The sequence below is a fragment of the Choloepus didactylus genome, chromosome X (genome assembly GCF_015220235.1).
Source record: "Choloepus didactylus isolate mChoDid1 chromosome X, mChoDid1.pri, whole genome shotgun sequence".
Taxonomy (NCBI): Eukaryota; Metazoa; Chordata; class Mammalia; order Pilosa; family Megalonychidae; genus Choloepus; species Choloepus didactylus.
In genome coordinates this window covers 25232426-25256681 of record NC_051334.1, presented here as the reverse complement: position 1 = coordinate 25256681, position 24256 = coordinate 25232426, and the positions used below count along the sequence as shown (strand labels likewise).

Here is a 24256-nt window from a genome sequence, read left to right as displayed (position 1 = left end):
TGTCTCTCCCCACCTTGGAAAAAGAGTGCCAGCACAGTGGCTTCTTGGCATCTCGCATCAAGTAAACATCACTTTTATTTCTCAGAAACTCCCTGGAGACCAAGTGCATATAAAACACCCACTTTGTGCACTGTGTTCACATTCATTGGGACAAGAGCAAAAGCCACCTTCCATTGCTGCTCCCAGGGGAAGAATTCTTTCCGATTTATCCACAATCCCCAAATGACTTGAAAGAGCAGTTTCCCCCTTTCAGGGTTCTGTCTCTCAGCTCTGAAACACACCATTTGAGGGTCTGAGCCCTGCTCGCCATTTCCACAGTCTTATCCAGCCCATCACCCGGCTTAACTTACAATTACCTCCCACTGAAACACTTGCAGTTTCCCCAAGCCCCAAACCGCCTTGCCTCTGGATATTTAAACTTGACTGCTCTCATCTGGAACACCCCCCTTCTCACCCACTCTTTCTTACTTTTCCTGCAGGTCACAGAGGGTAACTCCACATATTCTTTATGTGATTACAGCCCCTAGATGCTAACATCCCCTGGGAAGGAGTGAGTCTTCTTTACTGTAGCGTTCCCAGCACCAGCAGTCTTCCAAAGAGCAGAGGCTCAATTAAATTGCGGGTAACAAAAGAACCAGTGAACAAGAGGTCTAATCTATTACGACGTAATTTCTCCCACCCATATGTGAATAAGCTAAGCACATGGTGGCATAAATCATTTAATTTTACCAAACAAAAGAAAAAAAAAGGAATACAGAAAGCCAAAAATTGAGCATGCTCATTTTATTTTATCTCCTTCATTATCCCAACCATTTTACTGTTGGGTTCTCTCACATTTCAAGAAAAACTCTTTTGTGAGGTCATATCAACTTCTATGGATGATCAAAACAGACTTAGGCCTCACTGGGCTTTGGGGGAGTTGCAGGACATGGACCTGGTGCATCGCTTGAGCAAACAGTAGTGCCAGCCTCGTCTGCAATTCTGGCTTGGGCTCGCTCTTCCTCTTCTCTCACGGCCTCTTCATATTGGGATGAGAAAGCACTGGGGACTGTATCGTTGACCTTGGCTAAAAATTCCAGAACTTTCATCTTGCTGGTTTCCTGCTTGGCTCTGGAACCCCACAGGAATTCATAGGCTGGAGGATAGCTGTTGGGTACCTGCCGGTACTCCAGGTACTTCAGCTTCACCAAATCTTCGGTGATGAGCTTCCTGGGCTCCCCATAGATGAAGTGCTTCTTTCCTGCATATATACGCATCATATTCAGAAATTTCCAGATCTCCTTCTCAGTGGCACTGTTGCCTTTCATGATGATCATGCCCAGGAGTAACATCAGGAGACTGGTCTTGGGCAGCCCCCTGCCATGACTCACCCTCCCATTGTTGGGGAGATCCAGCTTGCTGATGAGGGCATAGGTCTGCCCGGTGGCGTCGACTTCCTTCACATTAACCGCAAAGAGCACCTCGAGGTTATCAGAGGCTCTCCGGAGGATCTCAGGGAACCGGTCCTTGTATTTCCCGTTGACAATCTTTAGCATGCCTTTCTTCATAATGGGTTCTCTCCTTTTAAACTTGTGCAGTAGGAACTGCTCCAGCAGACCTGCCTTCTTGATCAGAGGGTTTCTGCGTGATCTCTTGGTGGAGAGTGCGGCCTGGGAGGTACTACTTTTCTCCCCATCCTGGCTGTTGGCGGTTTCATCAGAGCTTGTGCGAGAGAGGCCTTTAGAATTAGTGATGGCTGCTGGAGCTTTCTGAGCCTCCTGAGGAGCAACACTTGACCCGGCAGCAGGTAAGCTCTGGGGACTATTTCCAGCAGGAGGAGAGGAAGGGGAGAGGAACCCTTCTTCCCTTGCTGCGGGGGCCTGAGCACATCCAAGACCCTTTGCCTCACCATGGGCCTGGTGGCGCTTCTCGCAGGTGTGGCGCTTACTCTTCTGACGACGAGGCATGATGACTCTGCTTGGGACAAGCAGGCAGGAGGGTAGGCAGGAGGGCAGGTGAGGTGGGCCCACTTGAAGAGGGAGGATGAGATGATGGGAGCACCTTCAGCAGGAAGATAGTGTCTTGGTTTTAATGAAGGCTGCCACTGCAGCTTCCTAGAGCAGTGGCTCCAGGAACCCACAAGGATCTTGTTCACCTGGGCAGCCTGTTCCCTGAAAATGCTGTGGAGGAAATCAGAGTGAGCATTAGGCTGCAGCCTGCCAGCTCTGCCTGGAATTTACTGGCGCTGATGGCAGGGGCTGGCAGTGAAGCTCTCTGGTCTGGGGTCTGGGGTCCTCTTGAGTTCTCATTCAGGATCATCATGTCAATTGTTGGCAAGGCCTGCCCTCCCCCTGCCCCTCTACTGGCTGTGGTTGACACCTCAAACCGAGGCCATCACCTCCTTGAGACCACAGAGGAAGTGAAGGGACCCATAAGTCCATCATCCCTGCCCTGGGGCACCCAGTGCAGACATCTCTGTGGAGCCCTCTGAGCTCTCTTTCGGGACCTTCATATCAATTGTTGGCAAGGCCTGGACACCCTCCCCTCTGCTTCTCTGAAGTCAACCCTTTAAAACTCCCTGGGACCCACAGGGAGGAAGTTAAGGGGATCCTCAGCTCACTACCCCTGGCAGGGAGAACCCATTGCTTGACAGCTCCGTTGAGCTCTTTCTGTCCTGGGCATCTTCGGATCATCAGCTCTAAGTCAGGGCCTGCACCTTGGCTCCACGTTGGGCCTTGGATGCCTCCCTTCTGCTGAATGGTGACTGCAGCCTCAGACCAAAGATCTTACTTCTCTTAGACCTGAAGTGTGGGGGACCCTCAGACTGACAAACCTATCCTGGGACTTCAAGGGTTGTCCCTTCTATTCACAGGCAGATGGTCCCCTCAGTCCTTGCTGTCATTCCAGGGGTGGCCTGGGACTAGTCCATCCCTTGCCCTTAGATCTATGCCCTCATACTAAAACCAGCCCCTCTCTGAGACTTCCTAGGAGGAAGTGAGGGCCACCTCATCTGACCATACCTGTCGGTGTCGTTTTCTCACAGCTGAGAGTAGAGGGTGGATTCTACGGTGCTCCCACTGTGATGGCCTGGGTGGTCCCCTCTGTCCTCAGAGTCCTTACGTTGATTCACGCAAGCCAACAGATCCTCCCTCTACTGACCATAGTCCATCCCCCTTTAAACCATGCCCCACACCCCTCTGTGACACCACAGGGTGAGCGTGACACCTTGCATCACAAATACTGACGGCTCTCAGTGGTGCCAGCAAGGGCGTGGCTCTGGGAGGCCCCCTCAGTTCTGGGGGGTGGGGCTTTCCCTCGGTCCGCACTCAGGGGTCTCACCAAAACTCCTTCCTGAGCCGAGGCCCTGCCCCTCAGAACAAGGCTCTCACTTATGCCATTAAAAGATGACCTCCTTCCTGGGGCCTCCCGGGGCTGCAAGCAGGCACGGGGACGGGGGCGGGGAATGCTCTGCCTTCTCCTATTTTCTGGGAGCACATTACCCTCAGACCTGTTCCGGCTTCTATCCACGACTCCTGTTAGAGCCCGCTACTCCTCCCTCTTTTATACTGCGGACACCCACTTAATTCCAAGGAGCCTAATCTCCCTGAAACCCTCCCGGCGGAAACGAGGGGGCCCTTCAGAATTACGGCACTACCCCGGGGCCTCCAAAGACCGAGAAAAGGGGTGGGGATCAGCACAGGCCTTCACTTTTCTGGGGTGGATAGTTCATAGCTCACTCCTGGTGCTCACCTTGAGGTCTGGCAGAGGCCGTCCGCTTTAGAGAAAGCTCCTCGCCTTCTGGAAAAGCCCTGGGAGGAAGTAGTGCTACTCTTTATATCACAATGATAGGGTTTCCCAGGGCTGGCAGGAAGGGCAGGCATCTATGGTGCCCTCTCTGTATTGGGGTTTGTAATCCCCCTGAGTCTTCATACAGTGTCCCTAATTTGGCTTGTCCCAGGTGCTGAGACTTCTCCCGCTGCTGATCCGGGGTCACCCGCCTAACCACCCCCCCCCCCCACCTTAGACCATGGCCCCCACTTCCCTGACACTCTCCTTGAAGTAGTGACACCGACAGCCCTGCACGGGGCCGCCCAGGGTTGAAAGTAAAGGTGGGCTCTGTGCTACCTCACTCTTCTAGACTGGGGGGTCCTCCCAGTTCTCACTTAGGGTTCCACCTTTGATTCCTGGCAAGGCCTGGGATGCTTCCCTCTACTGACCTGTGTGACCCACAGCCACAGACCAGGACCCTCACCTCCATTGGACTCCTGAGGTGATGTCAGGGAATGCCAGATAAGGCCTCCCAGGGTGACATCAAATTCAAAGCTCCCTATTCTTGGACGGTATATGTCCTCGGTCCTCACTCAGGTCCCTGACCTTGACTCCTGGCGGGCCCCGGGGCTCCTCGTTTTCTTCGAACCTTAACTCTTTCCCCTAGACAAAGGCTCAAGCCCTTGAGAACACTGAAGAATAAGTGAGGGGTTGCTCAGAGCCTGAGAGCCCTGCCTGGGCATTTCAGGTCTGAGAGAAGGTAAAGTGGTCTGTCTGTGACCCCTTTAGTCTATGGTGGTGTTCTCCTCAGTCCTCATTCATGGGAGACCTCATCTTGGCTCCTGTCTCTTTTATGAAAGGTTTCCTGGGAAATGCCACATTCTGCAAACTTTGCAGCAGTTTCCCTACTGCAAACCATGCAGAGATGGGGTATCTATCCCAAGAGTGATGTGAGATGGGGAAGCTGCAGTACAAGGCAGGGGACCGGGACAGGCAGTGGGCTGTCTGAAAAACTACCCAGATCTACTTCTTTTCACCAACCAGTGAGCCTCGAATGTGACATCTGTTCCAATAGATTTATTTTCTACAGGGAAGGGGCTGCCCAGGCTGCGTTTGTGAGAGCCTGATCTTTGGAGGTTAACAGATGCTGCATAAATAAAATGATCCTATTGTCACCAAAGATTATCTTTCTTTCTTTCTTTTCTTTTTTTTTTTTTTTTTTTTTTTGACCAATGCCTCACATTTCTTTTGGAATTCTTATTGCTAAGGCTATGTATTCCAAAACAGTATCTGAGTACAAGGTCGTTTTTATTGCCTGAAATACCTTCTGGTATTACTGAATGTGTTATTTAATGTAGGTGTGGAGTTGTCTTCTCTGGTCGGATGCAACTAAAAGCTCCTGTCTGTGTCAAGGACCAACAACTTCCCTCCTTCTGCAGGCTTTCCCTGAAAACCAGCCCTATTTTCATCACCATTCAAAATCAAGTCCTCCCTTAGAATGTGCCAGATCCCACTCAAGAAATCCTGATTAAATGCCCTTTTCAAGGAGTGGGCCCTGGCTCTCCCAGAACAAGACAAAGAGAGGCAGCCCAGTGGCTTCTGTGCACCCCGCCTCGAGCGAGTATTACCCTTATTTCTGAGAAACTCGCTGGAGATGATGTGCAGAAAATACCCAGTTTTTTTTGCACTGCTTAAAAATGCCTTTGGAAAAGAACAAGGGACACCTTCCTTTCTGAGTCTGGTTAGGATTTCTTGTCAATTTACCCTCAATCCCTAGCAACTGTAAAGAGCAGTTTTCCACTCCAGGCTTAGTCTCTCAACTGGGAGATGCACCAGCTGAGGGCCGGCCCCTGCTCACCACCCTCACAGCTCATCCAGCCCACCACCCAGTCAAACAAGATTACCTCCCTCTGAGGGACCTTCACTTTCACACAGCCCCAAATTGCCTCCCTTCAGGGAATGGACACCTGACTTTTGTTATCTGGAACCTCTCCCACATTCTCGCCCCTTCTTTTTACTAGTGTTTTAGGTAATAGAGAGTATATCAACATTTTCCCATATGAATGCAGCTTCAAGACTCAAAAATTCTATGGGTAGTGGCTTGGTCTTATATTTCTTACCATCCCCAGTAATAGCAGGAAGACTTTCAAAGAGCAGATTCTCAATTAATGTTTGAGGAATAAAAGAAAGGAGGCAGTGAGCAAGAGGTCTACATTATCACAATTCCATTTCAAATGTATTAAGTTCATACAATAAGCAAAAGAATTTACATATCTCTTAATGTTACATGCAGAGTGAAAGGAGTAAAGCAAACTAAGAATTAATTTTTTTTTTTACTGTTTTGTGATGTCAACTAACTTATTGTGGGATTCTTTCATATTTTCATGAAAATCCCTACACCAAAGCCATTTTACCCTGTTCTGAACAAAGTATATATATTTGTTCTACAAATACCAAAATTCTAGCTCTTAAACCTGATAAACAGCAATAAATGTGTGATCAGTGGCATTCATAAGTCTAAATTTTGAAGCTAAATAAACTTTCTATTAAAGGGACCAACATTTGAAAAAATATCAAAGAAAAAGGAGGTGACCTGTAAGTTAGTCATAAAGAATAGACATATAGGAAATGAAAAAAAAGAAGACATACGCTTTGTTCCCTCCCGACCCACCTCAACTGCTGCTGCTCAGATTGTCAACGGCCCTTTTCATCCACAGAGTGAAGAACCTGCCTCAGACTTCACTTGATGCAGGAGGAGCAGCTGGCCGAGGCCCTGGGCCATGCCCTGGCTGGGGCAATCGTGCCAGCCCTGCCTCCAACTCTGGCTCCAGGCCTCTTCCACTAATCTCTCAAAGCTTCTTCCTACAGGGCAGGGAAGGGCCTGGGGAAAGAATCATTAATCTTGGCCAAAACCTCCAACACTTTCATCTTGCTGGTTTCAGCATGGGCCCTGGGACCCCACAGGAATCCGTAGCGTGGAGGATCACTGTTGAGCACCTGCCGGTACCCCAGGTACTTTTCTTGCACCAAATCTTTGGTGAGGAGCTTCCTAGCTCTTTTGTTTTCTACTTCTCTGTCAGGAACTCCACCAAAACACTCACCTTCCTGTGAAGGAAGTCTCAGTGGGGTGTGTGGCCTGAGAGTAACTTTGACTTTCTCATCTTGGCACCTGGCACCATCGCCAGATCTTGGACAAGACAGAGCTTTAGTGGGAGTGGTGGGGGATGGGGGCTCTCTGAGGCCCCTGGGGAATGCCAGTAGCAGGGGAGCTCTGGGGAGTACCCCCAAAAACAGGAGAGGAAGAGGGAGAGACTCTTTTTCCTCTGCTGCAGTGGCCTGAGCACCCTCGAGACCCTGGTTCTCATCCCGGGCCTGGCAGCGTTTCTCACAGGCGTGGACCTTACTCTTCTGACCGTGAGGTTGGATGACCCCGGTCACAGACAGTGGGCAGGGGATGTGGGCCCACTGGATCGGGGAGGATGAGAGGGTATGCACTGTCCGCAGGGAGAGACTGCCTTGGCTGTAACAAAGGCCTCCTCTGCAGGTTCCTTGAGGTCACTGCTCTAGGAACCCACAAAGATCCTGTTCTGCTGGTCTGACTGTCCCCCGAGGACTCTGTGGAATAATTGGAGTGTGTCTTCAGCGGTAGCCTGTGAGCCGTGTTGGGGCTTATTCAGGTGACCACAAGTCTGATGGCATGGCCCCTCTGTGCTGCAGTGTTTGTGTGTGGGGGTTTCCCCTCAGTTCACATATAGGACTGTCATATCAACTGTTGGCAGGATCTGGGACCCTTCCCCTGTCCCTCTGATGCTGATGCCTCCAAGCACCCTGGGGCCCTCTAGGAGGAAGCCCACACAGCTGGCAAGGGGCACCCAGTGCTGACAGTTCTGAGGGGCCCTCTCTGTCCTGGGATCTTTGGGGTCTTCAGTCATCACTCAGAGTCCTCACCTTGACTCCATGTAGGGCCTAAGGAGCTCCCCTCTTGCTCAGTGGCAGCTACACCTTCACACTAGCGATCTCCCCTCCTTTAGACCTGATACACAGAAGAGAAGGGGAGCCTCAGACCGGGAGCCCTGCCCTGCCTGGCCTTTCAAAGGTTGAAGCAGGGGCACGTCGGGAATTTTTGTTGTCTCCTCTATTCACTAGTCAGTGGTTCTCTCAGTCTCACTCAAGGTCCTCCTTGGCAGCGCCGGGGACTGCTCTATGTTTTGACCTGGGGCCTATCTCCTCACGCTAAGACCTGCACCTTCCTGAGACCCAACAGGAATGTGCTGGTTTGGATGTATTATGTCCCCCAAAACACCATGTTCTTTAATGCAATCTTGTGGGGGCAGACGTATTAGTTTTGATTGGGTTGGAGTTTTTGGACTAGGCTGTTTCCATGGAGATGTGATCCACCCAACTGTGGTGATAACTCTGATTGGATTATTTCCAAGGAGGTGTGGCCCCACCCATTCAGCATGGTTCTTAATTAAACCACTGGAGCCCTGTAAGAGCTCAGACAGAAGGAGCTCGCTGCTGCAGCTTAGAGAGACATTTTGAAGACGGCTGTTGAAAGCTAATGCTGACGTTTTGGAGAACGCCATCTTTTTAATTAAATTCAATTTTATTGAGATGTATTCACATACCATACAATCATACATGGTGTACAATCAACTGTTCACAGTACGATCATATAGTTATGCATTCATCACCCCAGTCTATTTCTTAACATTTTCCTTATATCAGAAAGAATCAGAATCAGAATAAAAAATAAAAGTAGAAAAGAACACTCAAATCATCCCCCACCATCCCACCCTATTTATCATTTAGTTTTTGTCCCCATTTTTCTACTCATCCATCCGTACACTAGATAAAGGGAGTGAGATCCACAAGGTTTACACAATCACACTGTCACCCCTTGTAAGCTACACTGGTATACAATCGTCTTCAAGAGTCCAGGCTACTGGGTTGGAGTTTAATAGTTTCAGGTATTTACTTCCAGCTATTCCAATACATTAAAACCTAAAGAGGGTTATCTATATAGTGTGTAAGAACGTCCACCAGAGTAACCTCTCGACTCCATTTGAAATCTCTCAGCCACCGAAGCTTCACTTTGTTTCATCTCGCATCCCCCTTTTGGTCAAGAAGGTGTGGAGAAAGCCATTTTGAAATGCAACCTTGGAGTAAGCAGACACCAGCCACGTGCCTTCCCAGCTAACGGAGGTTTTCTGGATATCATTGGCCATCCTCCAATGAAGGTACCCTATTGCTGATGCCTTACCTTGGACACTTTATGGCCTTAAGACTGTAACTTTGTAACCAAATAACCCCCCTTTATAAAAGCCAATCCATCTCTGGTGCTTTGCATTCCGGCAGCATTAGCAAACTAGAACAAGGAGGAAGTGAATGTCACTCAGTCTGGCCACACGTTTCCAGTTTCTCCCAATTCTGAAACTTGTGGGAAGTAAGTTGACACCCTGCACTATGGTGGATGGTTAAACTGTTTTCACTCCAGGTCCACCTGGATGGGCCTGAGTCTTCCCTGATCTTTGCCTCCTAGGACCAAATTCCTCATTTCTTTGTGATCCCTGAGGAGGAACTGAGGCATGCTTTTGTCTGACATCTATCCCTGGGCCTCCCAGGTCTGACAACAAGGGATGGATTCTGATATGTTCTCTGTGTTATGAGGTTCCTGGACTCCTCAGTCCTCAGGGTCCTAACTCTGATTCCAGGCAAGCTGTGGAAATCTTCCCACTGTTGACCTTAGGTCTGCCCCTTAGACTAGAGCCCTAACATACCTGAGACTCCCTAGGACAAAGTAAGGGGGCATCTCACCCCGTAACCTTGCATTCCTAGCTGTCCCTACCCCCACCCAGGGCCTATGGCTGAGGTAGGGTGAAGGCCCTGTGTAGTTCCCTTGTACTGGGGTATACAGTCCCCTCAGTCTTCCTTCTGGGTCCCTTCCTCATGACTCCATTTAGGGCCTGGGATTTCTCCCTCTGACAACCTGAGTCCTCAGACCAAAACCTTTATTCCATGAGATCCCTAGGTAGAAGTTGGGGGCATTTGGGCTTAACAGGCATGTCTGGGACCTCCCAGGCTGACAGCAGGGGTGGGGTGGGTGAGGATAAGTTTGGTGGGGACTCCTTTGTTCTGCATGGTGATATGTCCCTACAAACCTAACTCAGGGTAATCACCTTGATATCTGATAGTTCTTGGACCCCCTGTTTCTGCTGAGCCAAGCCTCACCTCTTACACAAAATTGTGGACAACCACAGCCACCAGAGGCAGAAGTCCAGGTGAGCCACTGCTGTCAACACCACCTGAGGTCTCCCAGGGCTAAGGCAGGGAGGTTCCCAGCAGTCCACTCTGTTGGTGGGGAGAGGAGGGCTTCTCATAGAACACTCGGGCCTTTCAATGACTCCTGGCTGTGCCTGGCACTTCTCCCTCTGCTGAACTGAGTCAGCCAGCCTCAGACCAAAGCCCTCATTTCCCTGAGAATCCCAGGGAGGAAGGAAGGGGGAGTCTGGTCCTAAGGGCCATGCCTGGGACTTCCAGCGCTGATGGGAGGGGTGGGGCTCTGTGGGAACTCCTGCTCTAGGGTCCGTGGTACTTTCAGTTCCTCTCTCAATGTCTTGTCTTGACTCCTATTAGGTGCTGGACCACTTCCCTTCTGCTGACCTGTCACCACCTCAATCCAAAGACCTGGAATCCTTGAGACTCCTGATGGAGAAAAAAGCAGGTACATTTCATATGGCTGCTTCTGCCTGGACCTGTGTGTTGGTGGGGCGGGAGGGCAGCCTCTCTGGGGTCCCCTTTTTTCTGGGGTGTGGCGCCCCTCAGTTTTCACTGAAGAACCTCACACTGATGTCTGTCAAGGTCTGGGATTCTTTGCTTTTCTGACTTCAGGCTGCGACTTCTGCACCCTCCGCCCATCAAGCCCCTGAAGACCCCACAGGAGAGAGAGAGTGTGCTCCTTAGCCTGACAGCTCTGCCTGGGACCTCCCTGAACTGACATGAGAGGTAGTGTTTAAAGCTTTCAGGAAAGAATTCCTACCCTTACTATGTGGGATTCACTGTCATACTTAATTCTAGTTTAGTCCATTTACTTTATATGCTATTAACATGATCATACAAAAGGCCAGCTCTTACCCACTAAAGAGGCTTCAGGTGGTTGTTAGCCTAATCTCTGTTGTCCCCCTGCCTCGAGCAACCCAAACTTTTGTGCTGTCCTGATTTTGCCCCATGGTACTAGCACCCAGGCTGAGATGCTGCCTCAGCTTCCTGCAGTGAAGGAGTCGAAATTCATTGGGAAGAAGCTAGGACAGAACTTTGAAAGCTTTCCTCCAAGGGCCCCTGTCATCTGCCTTCTATTGCTGGCTACAGACTTGTCTCACTCAGGGCACATCCCCACCTGCCCCCACACAGGTGTTAGTTCAACACAGAATTATTGTCCCTCAGGGGTTTCTCATTTGTGTTGTTTTGCTGCTGTTCTTTCTTTATTGCTGCGTTAGCTTCTCCACAGCTGATTTGGGGCACGGGAACAGAATTTGTTTGCCATCTTTGAGTACTAAATCTATAAATAATTTAGCAAGTATTGACATCTTTACAATAGTGTATGTTCCCATGAATAAACATAGAATACTCCCCTATTTGAGACTTCTTTTGCCTAAGTCTATCGGTAAAATTTTATATTTGACTCCATAAAGATCTTGTACCTAAATGGTTTCATATTAGGTATATTTTGGCTGTTGTGGCTGTTGTGAATGGCGTATTTTCCATTATATGTTCTAAGCAGTCACTGATTTTGTGTGTCAGGCCTCCAGTTTGTGCCATAGTGATCTTCTATACACTGGCTTTCTGAGGGTCCTTCTACATTTGAATATTTTCTGTACCCTTTACTTTAGATTTTTTAAAGTAGACTATTACATTGTTACTGTTATTATCTATTTCTTTAGAGTATTCATACCTCTTACTTATCTGATATTCTTGTGTAAGGCTGTGTAATGGCTATGTATTCTTGTCCAGTTTTGAAATTAGCATCGGTGCCATATATCTGTGTCTTGTTCTGGACTTTATTGGGCATGCTTATAATATTTCCCATGATTGTGCTGGCTGTATAATTCCTGCCATATAAATTTCTTTCCTTCTAATATAAGTTTGGTAAAAGTTATTACCATGGACTGGTACTGAAATTTTATCAAAGGCTTTTTCTTTACCCCGGTACATGATCAAATATTTTTTCTCCTTTTTATGCTAATTCAGTGATTTCCAGTTGACTGTATTTTATTATGTGATATAGTCTTTGCAGCCCTTGGAGACAGCCTATTTCTTCACTTAATTCACCACTATATTGACTATGCCATGAATTTATTTAAGATATTTGTCTCTGTGTGAGTGTACTTGGCTCAAGCATTCTTTCCTTGGGGCTACCTGATCTGGTTTATGGATCAAGGTGAGCTAGCCAGTTAAAAGTGGATGAGTAATTTCCCATCTTTTGTATGGTTTGGAAGAGTTTATATGAGAAGTTGAGTAGCTTTTCCCCAACCATTTGATGTGATGCGGCCTCCAAACCTGGAGCATTTTTAGGGTGTTTGGATTACAGTTTCAGTTGATATTGTTCAATTAAGGTGTTTTTTGTTTCTTTATGGACATATATAGTGTTCTAGTTTGCTAATGCTGCTGGAATGCAAAACACCAGAAATGGATTGGCTTTTATAAAAGGGGATTTATTTGGTTACACAGTTACAGTCTTAAGGCCATAAAGTGTCCATCAACAAAGGGTACCTTCACTGGAGGATGGCCAATGGTGTCCGGAAAACTTCTGTTAGATGGGAAGGCACATGGCTGGCATCTGCTCCAAAGTTCTGGTTTCAAAATAACTTTCTCCCAGGACATTCCTCTCTAGGCTGCAGTTCCTCAAAAATGTCCCTCTTTGTTGCATTTGGGGTGTTTCTCCTCTCTTAGCTTCTCTGGAGCACGAGTCTGCTTTCAACAGCTGTCTTCAAACTGTCTCTCATCTGCATCACCTGTGGTTTCTTCAAAGTGTCCCTCTTGGCTGTAGCAGCTTGCTCCTTCTGTCTGATCTTACAGAGTGCTCCAGTAATTTAATTCAGACCCACCCTGAGTGGGCAAGCCGACACCTCCATGGAAATTATTCAATCAGAGTCATCACCCACAGTTGGGTGGGGCGCAAAGAATTGCAATCTAATTAACACTTCTAGGTCTGCCCACACAAGATTACATCAAAGATAATGGCGTTTGGGGGGGACATAATACATTCAAACTGGCACATATATAGTCATGCATATTTTGCTGAAAAAGTGTTAGTTTTCACTTGGGTTTTCAAATTTAAAGGTATGATATTTACAATAAAATAGTTTTATTATAGAAATGCTCAAATATATATACCAGAACAGAAAAGAAAGTAATGACCCAATATACCTGACACTCAGCATCAACAATCCTCAATATTATAGGAAGAAGCTTGATCAGATTAAGATTTATTTATTCATTTGTGATTTTTTTGTTGTTGTTGGCAAGATCACTCCAGAGGTGACACTGTGCTCCCATTAGGAGATACATAATATCTGTGGTTTCCCTTTGTGGTGACAGGCAAACTTTGAGAATCATTACCTTTATCCATTAATCCATTAGGGGCTGCAGAATGGTAATTCTCTAATTCTACCATTACTTTGATATTATTACCTGAAGTTGTTCTATACATAGAAACTTTTCCTTGTTCACCATTTGTTGTCCTGAGATATTGGTAAACTCATTTACGGTGTCTTCTACTAAACTTTAAATCTCTTTTGCACGTATATCTTGTAAAATTTTATTTCTCTTATATCAATTATTTCTGCCTCTTTCTTTTGTAATTGCCAATATTTATAAAAATTGTTGTATAAATATTTTTAAGAATTGTCTCTCATTAATTGACTCCACTGTCTCTTATTCATCATGTCTGCATTTATCTTCGTTATTTCTGATCTTCTGCTTCTTTGTGTTTAATGTGCTAGTCTTTCTCTAGCTTCTTGAATATTTGGATGTTTTAAACATATTTTCCAAGAAATATATTTAAGGCTATAAATACCCTTCTGAGTACCACTTCAGAAATATAAACAAGTAGTGCTATTAGCTTTGTGTGTAGTGCTCAAAAATTTTACAAGTTAAATATATCTCTCTATTATGTTCTTATAATTTTTAATATGTCTGTGTATATTTTACACTAGTGAATGTGAAAAATAGTTTTGAGGATATAAGGATATAAGCAGAGAATTCTTTTGAGGAGGGTTCAGGGTCCATAGGGCCTTTTACTTTGTTATGTTTTACTTAATAATAGAAGAGACTTGCAAAATTTGACTGCTAGTGACAGATTTGAGATTATCCTGGAGATGAAAGGATGTTTTAACATTAGAAAATCAATTGGTATATTTGGCCAACTGCAACATTCAGGGACTGTCAAAAACACAAACTCCTAAATGTATAATTAGAGGGAATTTATTGCAGGAAAGTGGTTACTCAAGTGGTGAAGAAGGAAATCAGGGGAGAATCGAGCAAAACAATATTTAGCAACTGGAGGAAATCATTCCCACTTCTAGGCTAGAAGTACAAAGAGAGGAGGTAGTTTTATTGAAGCCTGGTAGTTGGGGTACAACCATGGTGAATGGGCTGCTGGGGGCTGTCACCATGGTGAAGATATAGCCATCGACATAGAAACTACCTGATTCAGAGAGGGAGAAGGAGAAAAACTCTGGGCACTCAAATTTTGTGGGTTCTAGTTTCCTGTTGTTGCCATCTCTTGACTGAACCAAGCTGGCCTCAGATGTTGGAGATGAAAGGAATTGGAAGTCAGCCCTGTATAATAGAGAACAGAGCAGGGCAAGCAAAGGAATGGATCTGAGGACAAACAGTCCCAGGGCTAGTATACCTCATGGACAGATTAGATAAGAAACATCTTACCTAATTTGATACAGAAAAGTGTTTTATAAAATCTACAATCATCCCCGATAAAAAGATATGTTATCAGACTAGAAAAAGGATATTTACCAAAACACTGACAGTAAAGCTCACAATTAATGTGGAAGTGTTGAAATCTGTACTTTAAAATTGGGAAGTAGACAAAGAAGCCTGTTAGCACCCTTTCTTTTCAGCGTTTTAATGAAGATACTACATAGTGCAGGCATGGAAATCAGAAGTAATCAAAGGGATAGGGATCAGAAATAAAGAAAGACAGCTATTATCATTAACAGATGAGTAGAATGTAGATGAAAATCTACTAAAGATAAATTTTTAAATTAGAACATATTTTGAAAGTTTGCTGAGATAAACACATGAATATGCACTTTGTTTCTGCATCAACAAACATTGTGAAGATGAAATTAAAGAAAATATAACTTGTAAATTACCATAACAAAATACTACTGAAGAATACACATAATAAATGGTGTAAGTACAATATGAAAAAAATACATCTTTTATTTAGAAAAAATTATGAAGACCTAATTGGAGAAACACGATGTGTTACTAGATAGGAAGATTCAATATTGTAAGCATGTTCATTCTCACCCCATTTAGTCTACAGAGGAAGGTAACCCCTCCACCCCAAACACACACAAAAAGAACCAATAGACTCAAAGTAAATGTGCATGTGTGTGTGAAACTTGCCAAGCTGATTCTAATACTTAAATTGATTGGCAAATTTTCAATAATAGTCAATATACTCTTGACAAAGAAAAAGAACATATGAAAATATACTCTTCCAAAGAGTAAGAATTATTTTTAAAAAATACTGTAGTAATTAAGAGGTGATACTGTGATATAGGTGTAGGGAAAAGCAAATAGACAAATGGAACAAAACAGGGACTATGCATGGACGTGTGATTTATTAAAAATGCCTGTACTGAGAAGTGGGGCAACAGCAGCCCCAAACACCCAATTTACAAAGTTGGGACAGGAATAGGATAGTATCTATAGTCATTCCTCTTTAAAAACAGTCAAAATGAGAGATACAAAAGAGTCACTGGCTAATAGCAGTTTTGAAATCCCACTAGAGTAATGTCAATTCCTTGATTAAATTTCAAAGGATGAGAATAATTATCCTGGCTATTAGCTCAGTCCTGTGAGTTCTTGATTCCACCCTCTGAGTTGTCCTTTCCTTATTATAGGAGGCAGCATTTGTCTGGAGTTAAGTATGTAAACAATTACTTAGTAAACTACTATCAAATGCGTTGGACAAGTATACAGGGCACCTACCTTGCCTCTCCAGGTGGAAAGTTTCTCTCTAGTTTATCCAGGGTTCAAGAGTAACTGCTAAGAGCCATTTTGCCTTTCAGACTTTAGTGTCTCAACCTTGAAATACACCATCTGACCTTCAGGTGCCTGTTGACCACTTCTATAGCCTTACCTCGCTCACGGTATAGCTAAGTTAACCCTTCAGTCCTGCTGAAGAACTTCAGTTTCCCAAATGCCCAAACAGACTTTTTTTTTCAGGCCATTTACACTTACTTGCTCTCAACTTGACCCCGGCCTCCTCACTCCTCCTTTCTAATTTTCCCTCTGAGCTACTGTGATACCTTACCAACATCCAAATATTCCTATCACAAAAATCCCAGCATCCCCAGAAATAGCATGGTGTTTTCCAAAGAGCAGATACTCAATTAATGTTTAGGGAATAAATGAGGCAAGAAGTATGATATCTAATTTATTAATATTTAATTTCTCTAGCATTCTTGAATAATTAAGCAAATGCAAGTATGTGTCTTTTATCTTATATAATGACAGACTGAAAGTATCAGGGAAGCTAAGTGTTGATTGCCTTTCAATTTATCTCTGTTTCTTGAGCACAATTTCACTGCTGAGTTCCTTCATATTTCCAAAGAAACATCGACTTGAAGGTAACGTTATTCTGTTCTGGATCATAAAATAAGGTGGAAGGTTTCCCAATTTGTTTCACACAACAGCATAACTCCCACCCTTACCATGATAAACAACAGTAAATGTATAACCAAAATGATTCATAAATGTATAATCTGAAGCCATTTAAACTTTTTATTAAAAGGAACAACATTTAAAAACGAACAAAAAAGAAGGAAGGAAGAAAAGTAGGAAGGGAGGGAGGGATGGAGGAAGGAAGGAAGGAGGGAAGGAAGGAAGGAAGAAAACAAGGAAAAAGAAGTAAAGTAAAATTTCCAATTTACCACATAATACATTAATACAAAGCTGTTCCTTTCAGCCGGAAACAACCCTCCACAACTTAGAACGTTGACTGCCTTCCTCAATGTAAAGTGAAGACCCTGCCTCAGGCTTGATTAGATAGAGGCAGGAGAATCTGCCGGATGAGGGTCTGTGACGTGCACTGGATGAGGGTCTGTGACGTGCACTGGCTGTGGTGGCAGTACCAGTCCTGGCTGCAACTCCGACTCGGGCTCTCTCTTCCTCATCTCTCCGAGCCTCTTCATCAGGGAAGGCCCTGGGGATGGTATCAGTGACCTTGTAGATTGCAGTTTAGATAAGGATATTGTACCAACGTCAATTTCCGAGTTTTGATAAATATACTATCACCACTGTAAACTAATATCTTTGGGTGAAGCTGGGTGAAGGGTTCCCCAGAATAATCTGTACTATTTTTACAATTTCTGTGTGAGTCTAAAATTATTTCAAAATGAAGTGTTTAAAAAAACCAGGGAGGCTGCAAATTATAGTTCAAATGAGTAGTGTCCACTAGCGTCCGTTCTTCGACCCTTCTAGGACAGCCTTCTCAGCCCCTCTGCAGTTGGTTGGGCCACCTGAAGAGAATAGGACGCAGTGGTTTAAATAAAATGCAGAGCTCTACAAAGGCAGTGGGATATGTTAGTATTGCTTATGTAAATGTGGAAGGAATGGCAAGGAGTTATCGTAGGTGATTATTGGTAGAAATACTAACAAGTAAAGGATGTAGAGGAAAAAAAGTCTGTTAAGGGGAGAAAATGTCATTTTTTCCAAAATAAGTAATACCTGTAAATGTTTTGTTGTATTTACTTTAAGAAGAGAGTTCAGAACCATGTATAGTGGATAATGTTTCTTCTTGTGTTTAGGGAGCCACAGGAGGCATCTTGCCCTCTCCCTCTACAGCCCCTTCCCCTCAAACTTAAACACTCTCTCTCTCTCTCTCTCTCTCTCCCCCTCTCTCCCTCTTTCCCTCTCCCTGTCTCTCTCCCTCTTCCTCCCTCTCTCCCTCCCTCTCCCCCTCTCTCCCTCTCCTTCTCTCCCTCTCTTTCCCTCTCCTCCCTCTCTCCCTCTCTCGCCCTCTCTCTCCTCCTCTCTCCCTCTTTCTTTGTCTCTGTCTCATTCTCTTTTTCTTACTTTCACATGCTACTTTTAGCACCAAGAACAGTTGTGCCAAAAACAGATTTGTTTTTTGTCATATGGGCATTATAAATTAATTACCTGTATGCGCTGCCTTTTTGGATGTTAGAAACAATCAGACCAAATTTAGACTCCAAATGAACAGGACTACACAAACTCTGTGTACTGACCTCCTTGTTGAGTTCTACTTATCATCACTTCTACTTTCATTTTTTTTATCTTTTTTAATCATTTGCCTTTTAAAATTTTATGTTATCTTTAGTATTTTTTTTTAAACTAAATCTCTTTAAATTGTTTATGGGTCAAATGGGGTGCAACTACATTAATGAATAAATCAAGTAGTATTTAAAGGGAAGACAAAATGTTTAAGAAAAACATTTAACATAGAAACATTTTTCAACAAATACAGGATATGGAGGGATAGGGCAGGGGAGTAATGTTAGATGGTGTGAATTACCATACACTGACCATCAAAGCAGAGTAAAATGCAGAGGAGTTAGGAAATTTGCTTCTGGAGAGATGGATGTGCGGGGGCAGAGAAGCTGAATATCTGAAGTCAGTCTAAGCAATTAAAATAACAGAATGTTGAGCAGAAGTTGCTTTGGACACAGCTAAAACTGTAGGAAACTGTACATGTTGAGCAAGGGCTATATGCAACAGTAGCTGGCAGCAAGGGCAAAAATGACAGAACATGTATTATAATTGTATAAAATAATAATCACTACTTCATGATCTCCTAGTAATCTGTAACTGTTTAAAAGTATGGAAGAGCCAGCAAATCATAGCAAATGCATGTTAAAGAAATAAGGTGACAAAGTAGAAAAAGAAAGAGCAGTTTTTATTTGCAAGGATGAAATGCTGGTTGAAATATTAAACAGTAATAGAAAAAAATACTAGGGTTCAGTCACCCCTTTTCACCTTCTTGGAGAATTAACCACATTTTAAAAAGGAAAACTAAAAATATTATAAGATATTTACACTGCCAAAAAAATAATGTGCATGTCGTCTATGACAGATAATCTGCAGAATCACCTTTGGATCAAAAGCATTTGGTACAACTCAGGGATTAATGAGTTTTGGAAAGAGGGCCAGCATTCAAAACATAAAGAAAAATGGTCACAGGAAGAGAGAGGATATGTGGTTCTTCTAAAAAGGAAAAGAAAAGAACTTGGAATGGATAATACCATGGGGAGAAAATATCTTAGGCACAAAAGTAATATGGAATCTTACCAAAGTGAGTGAAATTATTAATGACTTTGTTAGCAGGAAAATGTATGAATGAAAAAATTATAATAGAGGGATTGGTAATGCCGAAAATAAGTGCACAAGATGTTACTAACAACTAGGAATGTAACAGCATTTACACTGGAGAAGACTTGTGACAGGCATGAATCCAGTCCTGTTTACATGGTATTCAGTTTGTCAAATATGCTCACACATTAAATTCATTAAATTAAGAAACACTCTGTTGAATAAGAATCTATGAAGGAAATTGCTAATTTACCTTGCATTGTTATTAAATCAAAGATTTTAGAAGTAAAAGTACATTTCAGATACAACTTGGAATTAATGGCCGCAATGAAAAAAGAGCATATTTTTAAATAACTCATTTTCTTTATTATAAACTTTAACAAGAAACATATAAATGTGAAATGTATAATACTAAAAATGATCAATGGCTGCTTTTTGTTGCCAGTGTTGCTTGCATACAGTCCTTCATATTGTATCCAATCTTGTCAGGGAGAATATGTTTTAGATGGAAATATAATTTCCCATTTTAAAATCTAAGTTAATACTTAGATTTTAAAATGAAGGGAGGGTTTTCTGCTGGCTGAAGACATATAGCCTACCACTTTAAATTCTTCCCCTATTTTTAAAAAGGGGTAAGTAAAGCAGTGGCTGAAGAGAATTCTGCAAGAGGTTGTTCATTAAAAAATTAAAAAAAAACTAGAGAGGGCATGTTTATTTTTGGTCTCTAAATGACATTTTAAATATTTATTTTATAGTTATAATAGTATTGCATATGTGTTTCTGCAGTGTTGTAAAACATAACTAAGTAAATCACATAAAGTTTCACCAGCAAGAAAGGATCATTGTTGATATTTTACTATACAAGTTTGTAATCTCCTGGTTATATATAAATACATATGTATATGTGTGTGTCCCAAAGTCTTTCCATCCTAGTTTTAAGTCAAATGTGTTTGAAATAGTCGTTGGTTTGCACTTTTAGGACATTGGCCTGCCATGATAATTTAGATTTTAAAGTTGGATTATACTACTTCTGATGAAGATGGAATAATAGGGACCAAACTTAACCACATGCCTGAAACACCTGAAAATCCAGACAAAATTACAAAATATATATGACCATATTTTCATCATATTGGACATAAAGCAAAAAATACAGTGTTCCCTAAGAGATGGGAAACAAATGAGGTGACCCTATAATTGCCCCAGCTGGCTGCCTTAAACCCAGGCACAGGGTAGGAGTGGGGAGTGGGGGGTGGGGTAAAGTCCGGTGAAACCAGGTGTTACCGTTCCAAAACACGGTTCTAAATAGTCAGGCCCGCCTGATCCCGCATCAGAGAAACAAGTCTCTTTGCTTGGTGAGAAGGTGAGTTTACTGAAGATTCATCAACAAGGAACTGGAGGGAAAAAAAAGCTTTCCAAGACCAGTTCAGAGTGAGAAGAATTATTTGGGTTTTTATAACCCCAAACAGACAAAGAAATGGCCAGAAGACAGAAGAAAGCAGAAAGAAAAAAAAAAAAAAAACTAGAGAGAAAGCTGTTTGGTCGGCATTTCCTTGTTATCTTCAGGTTTTCCCTTCCTTCAGGCTTGCTTTTCAAGGTCCTGATTATGAGACCATATGGTTCCATCCCTCATATCTTACTGCAGGCAATGCTGGGAAAGTTCCTAGGAGAAGAGAATAAGTTTTTGTTGTTGAGATTAGAGCAACAGCAAGTTATTTTAACAAGGGCTTTTCATGGTCAGAATAACTTAAAGCTGCTTGAGTGAAAATAAACAGTTTTTTTTTTTTCTCTATTGGCTAGTGAAGACTATACTAACCATTTTTCAGCTAAAGAATTATATTGAATATTTTCTACTTACCCAGCTATCACAGGTAGAAAGAGCTGAGGGCCTGAGGAGGACAAGGCGGCTAGAGTTCATGGCACAATGTACCAGAGAGTAGAGAGCTAGAAAGGGAACTGCAGAGCCCCCAAAGGGCTGAAAATACTTCTGTTTCCACCAGTCAGAGGAGAAAACCCTCCCATTCCCATTGTATCAGGGAAGGGTACTCACAAGGGTTTTGCCTCTGTACCAGACCTGTGTTAATGTGGTCACAGCCAACAAAGCTTAAAAGCAAAAACTGACAAGATCACAGTGTTTGCAGGTAACTTAACTGAGTCCCAGAACAAAGCTTAAGAGTATGTATGCATCGAAAAAAGAGTATCCAGCCTAAATGTGCTGAATAAGTGTGAACGGGGCAAAATTCACAATGTTTGGCACCCCCCAAAAATTATCAGACCTGCAGAGACACAAGAAAATATGAAATAGGGAGGAGAATAATGGATCAAAACTGATCTAGATATGATACAGGGAATAGAATGAGTAGACAAGAACATCTAAAGAGTTATTACAACTATATTCCATATTTTCAAGAAACAAGAGAAAAGATTAACCACGTTAGAGACATGGAAGATCCAAAAGGAACTTCAAGAGGTACAAACTACAGTGTCTAAGATAAAAATACATACCTTTTTGGATAGAAGAAAAGAGAAATGAACCCATATGTGGAGTGAATTTTCAGGGCACAATAGAAATTTTCAGCAAATGATCCCTTTATGTACAGAGTAGAGTCCAGAAAAGGCACATCTCCTTGTCATTTACTTAGCACAAAGAGTCCAGAAAAGCAGGGGAAAAAGTCCCATCGTGGCCAGTTTCCTGGGTGGGCCGACAACTGCCCTGGGTTGGGGTCGACCTGGGGTAGATAGTTGGCAGCTCGCCATGCCCCACTTCCCCAGAGAAGAGAGACCAGTCTAGACTGTTTGAGTGTAGTTTTTATCCACCTGAGGTGGGGGCGCTGTTACTGAGAATTCCTGTTCTGATAAGCATCTGGGGCTGCTTTTTCCCAGTTTCCAGGTTTAAGGTCTGGCAGGGCCTTTCATTAGACTTAACCTCTCCCCCACACTGTGGAAGGGCATACAATAGAAAAGGCAGTGGGGAAGCAGAAGGCCTGAGGATGGCCACTTAGCATGTGTTTGTGACTTCTGCAGAGAAGGAGGTGGGGGTGGTGAGGTCTGGGGGATGGTTGCTTAACAGGTGGCTGTGAAATCCCTGACCCCATCCCTGTTGGAAAATTACAATATATATTTATAGTATCAAAGTATGAAAAAACCTAGAATCAGATTTAAAATAGTACCCACCAGATGCTAATTGTGTTCACCAAGTTCTTGTGCATAAACAGCTGCAGCACTATTATCAGTAAAAAAACTGAAATTGGGGCAACATTTTGTAGGAATCAAAAACCATTTTATTTCCAGGAATTTAAGCATATATTAAAATATTCATAATTAAATAAGGAAAGTATTTAGTCCCAAGGCCATGCTAATAGGCATCTCAAAACAATTTTCACAAACCTTAAATGAAGAACAACACAAGCACACACCTCTTATCTAGAAAGTTTCCACAACTGATTGCATTTCACTTTAAACACAATGGGAAACCCATTTCTTCTGGTTTTTTTTTTTTTTTTCCACACCTTGTCAAGAAAGCATGCCCCTTCCAGCTTTGGGACATCTGCACATGCTGTTTCCTCTACATTGAAAGGTTTTCATTCATCTCCTTCTTGTAGTCTGCTCTCAACTGAAATGACAGATACTTATAGAGGACTTTTCTGACTCCCTATTCAGTGATGGCAACCCCCGCCATTATTTTCATCCCATTTGGTTTCTCTTCCCTCATATTCCTTATAATTTTATATATCCTACTTATTGGTTTACTTGTTTAAGTTTTGTGGCTCCCTTTGTGATATGAAGTCCATGAAGCTATTTTACCTCAACTATAAGTTGATTTACCATGAAGCTAGTGAAGCGTAAGTTTCATAGACATCCATTTATATTCATAAGTTCAAATTATTTTTGTTTTCCCCAAGAGGAATCCCAAATTAAATAAGTATTGGGATCCCCAAAATCTGGACTCACCTTGACCACTGTGGTGGATACACTCTAAGGTGACTCCCAATAAGTCACGTCATTCTATAATACCTTCCCCTTAAGTGTGAGTGGAACTTATGACTTGCTTCTAACCAACAGACTATGGCAAGGGTGATAGAATTGACACCCTAGTGATTACATTTTATAAGTCTCTTAGCAGACTGGAGTTTGTGATACTCCTGCTGGCCTTGAAGACTTAAGCTGCCATAGAGTGAAAGGAGATGTGAAGGCAGTGTCTAGGAGATGAGAGTGGCAGATGACAGCCAGAAAGAAAATGGGAACTGCCGTCCAACAGGCACCAGGTTGTTGAATTCTACCAGCAACCACGTGAGCTTGGAAGAGGACCCCAGGTTCCAGAAAGGAACACCTTGATCACAGCTTTGTGAAACCCTAAGCAGAAGATCCAGCTAAGCCATGTCCAGACTCCTGACCCACAGAAACTGTGCAATAATAAATGTGTGTTCTTTTAAGCTGTTAAATTTGTGGTAATTTGTCATGCAACAATAGATAACTAACACAATCATCAATTTCTGGTGCAGTGCCTATCACATGCTAAGGACTCAACAATATTTAATGAAGTCTCATCTCATACCATTATTGGATTTCAGGGTTCATTTAAAGCAGGGCTTCAATGAATTAGAACAATTTAATTTTAAACTTTTTGTTAATTGTATCATTTTGTTTCAGTTTGTCTTATTAGACTAAAAATATGCTGAATTTTGCTTTCTATCCCATTTAGAAGAATTGTCCGATTTTATCCATCACAATACACATAGTTCGATGCCTGCAATTCTATTTTGTGTGTGAGTCTCTTTTTTCTGTTACTTGACTGTCCCTTAGCTATTTTATTTTTGATTACTCAAATACATCTTACTTATGTTTACTTTTTACATGGTTTGGAAGACAAAAGAGCAGATTCCACAAATCAAGGCAAGAAGACGAGGGCAGGAAGGTTATATTTATATCT

General features: G+C 43.2%; 1 protein-coding gene across 1 annotated transcript; it reads right to left on the bottom strand.

Moving 5' to 3' along the window:
* Positions 1–893: 893 nt before the first annotated feature.
* LOC119522044 (melanoma-associated antigen B1-like) lies at positions 894–21244 on the bottom strand. Its single transcript, XM_037820763.1, is given in 5 exon segments — positions 894–1735; positions 5569–5581; positions 6983–7057; positions 7060–7212; positions 21185–21244. Coding segments are annotated over 5 exon segments (1143 nt in total).
* Between the last annotated feature and the right edge of the window lie 3012 nt (positions 21245–24256).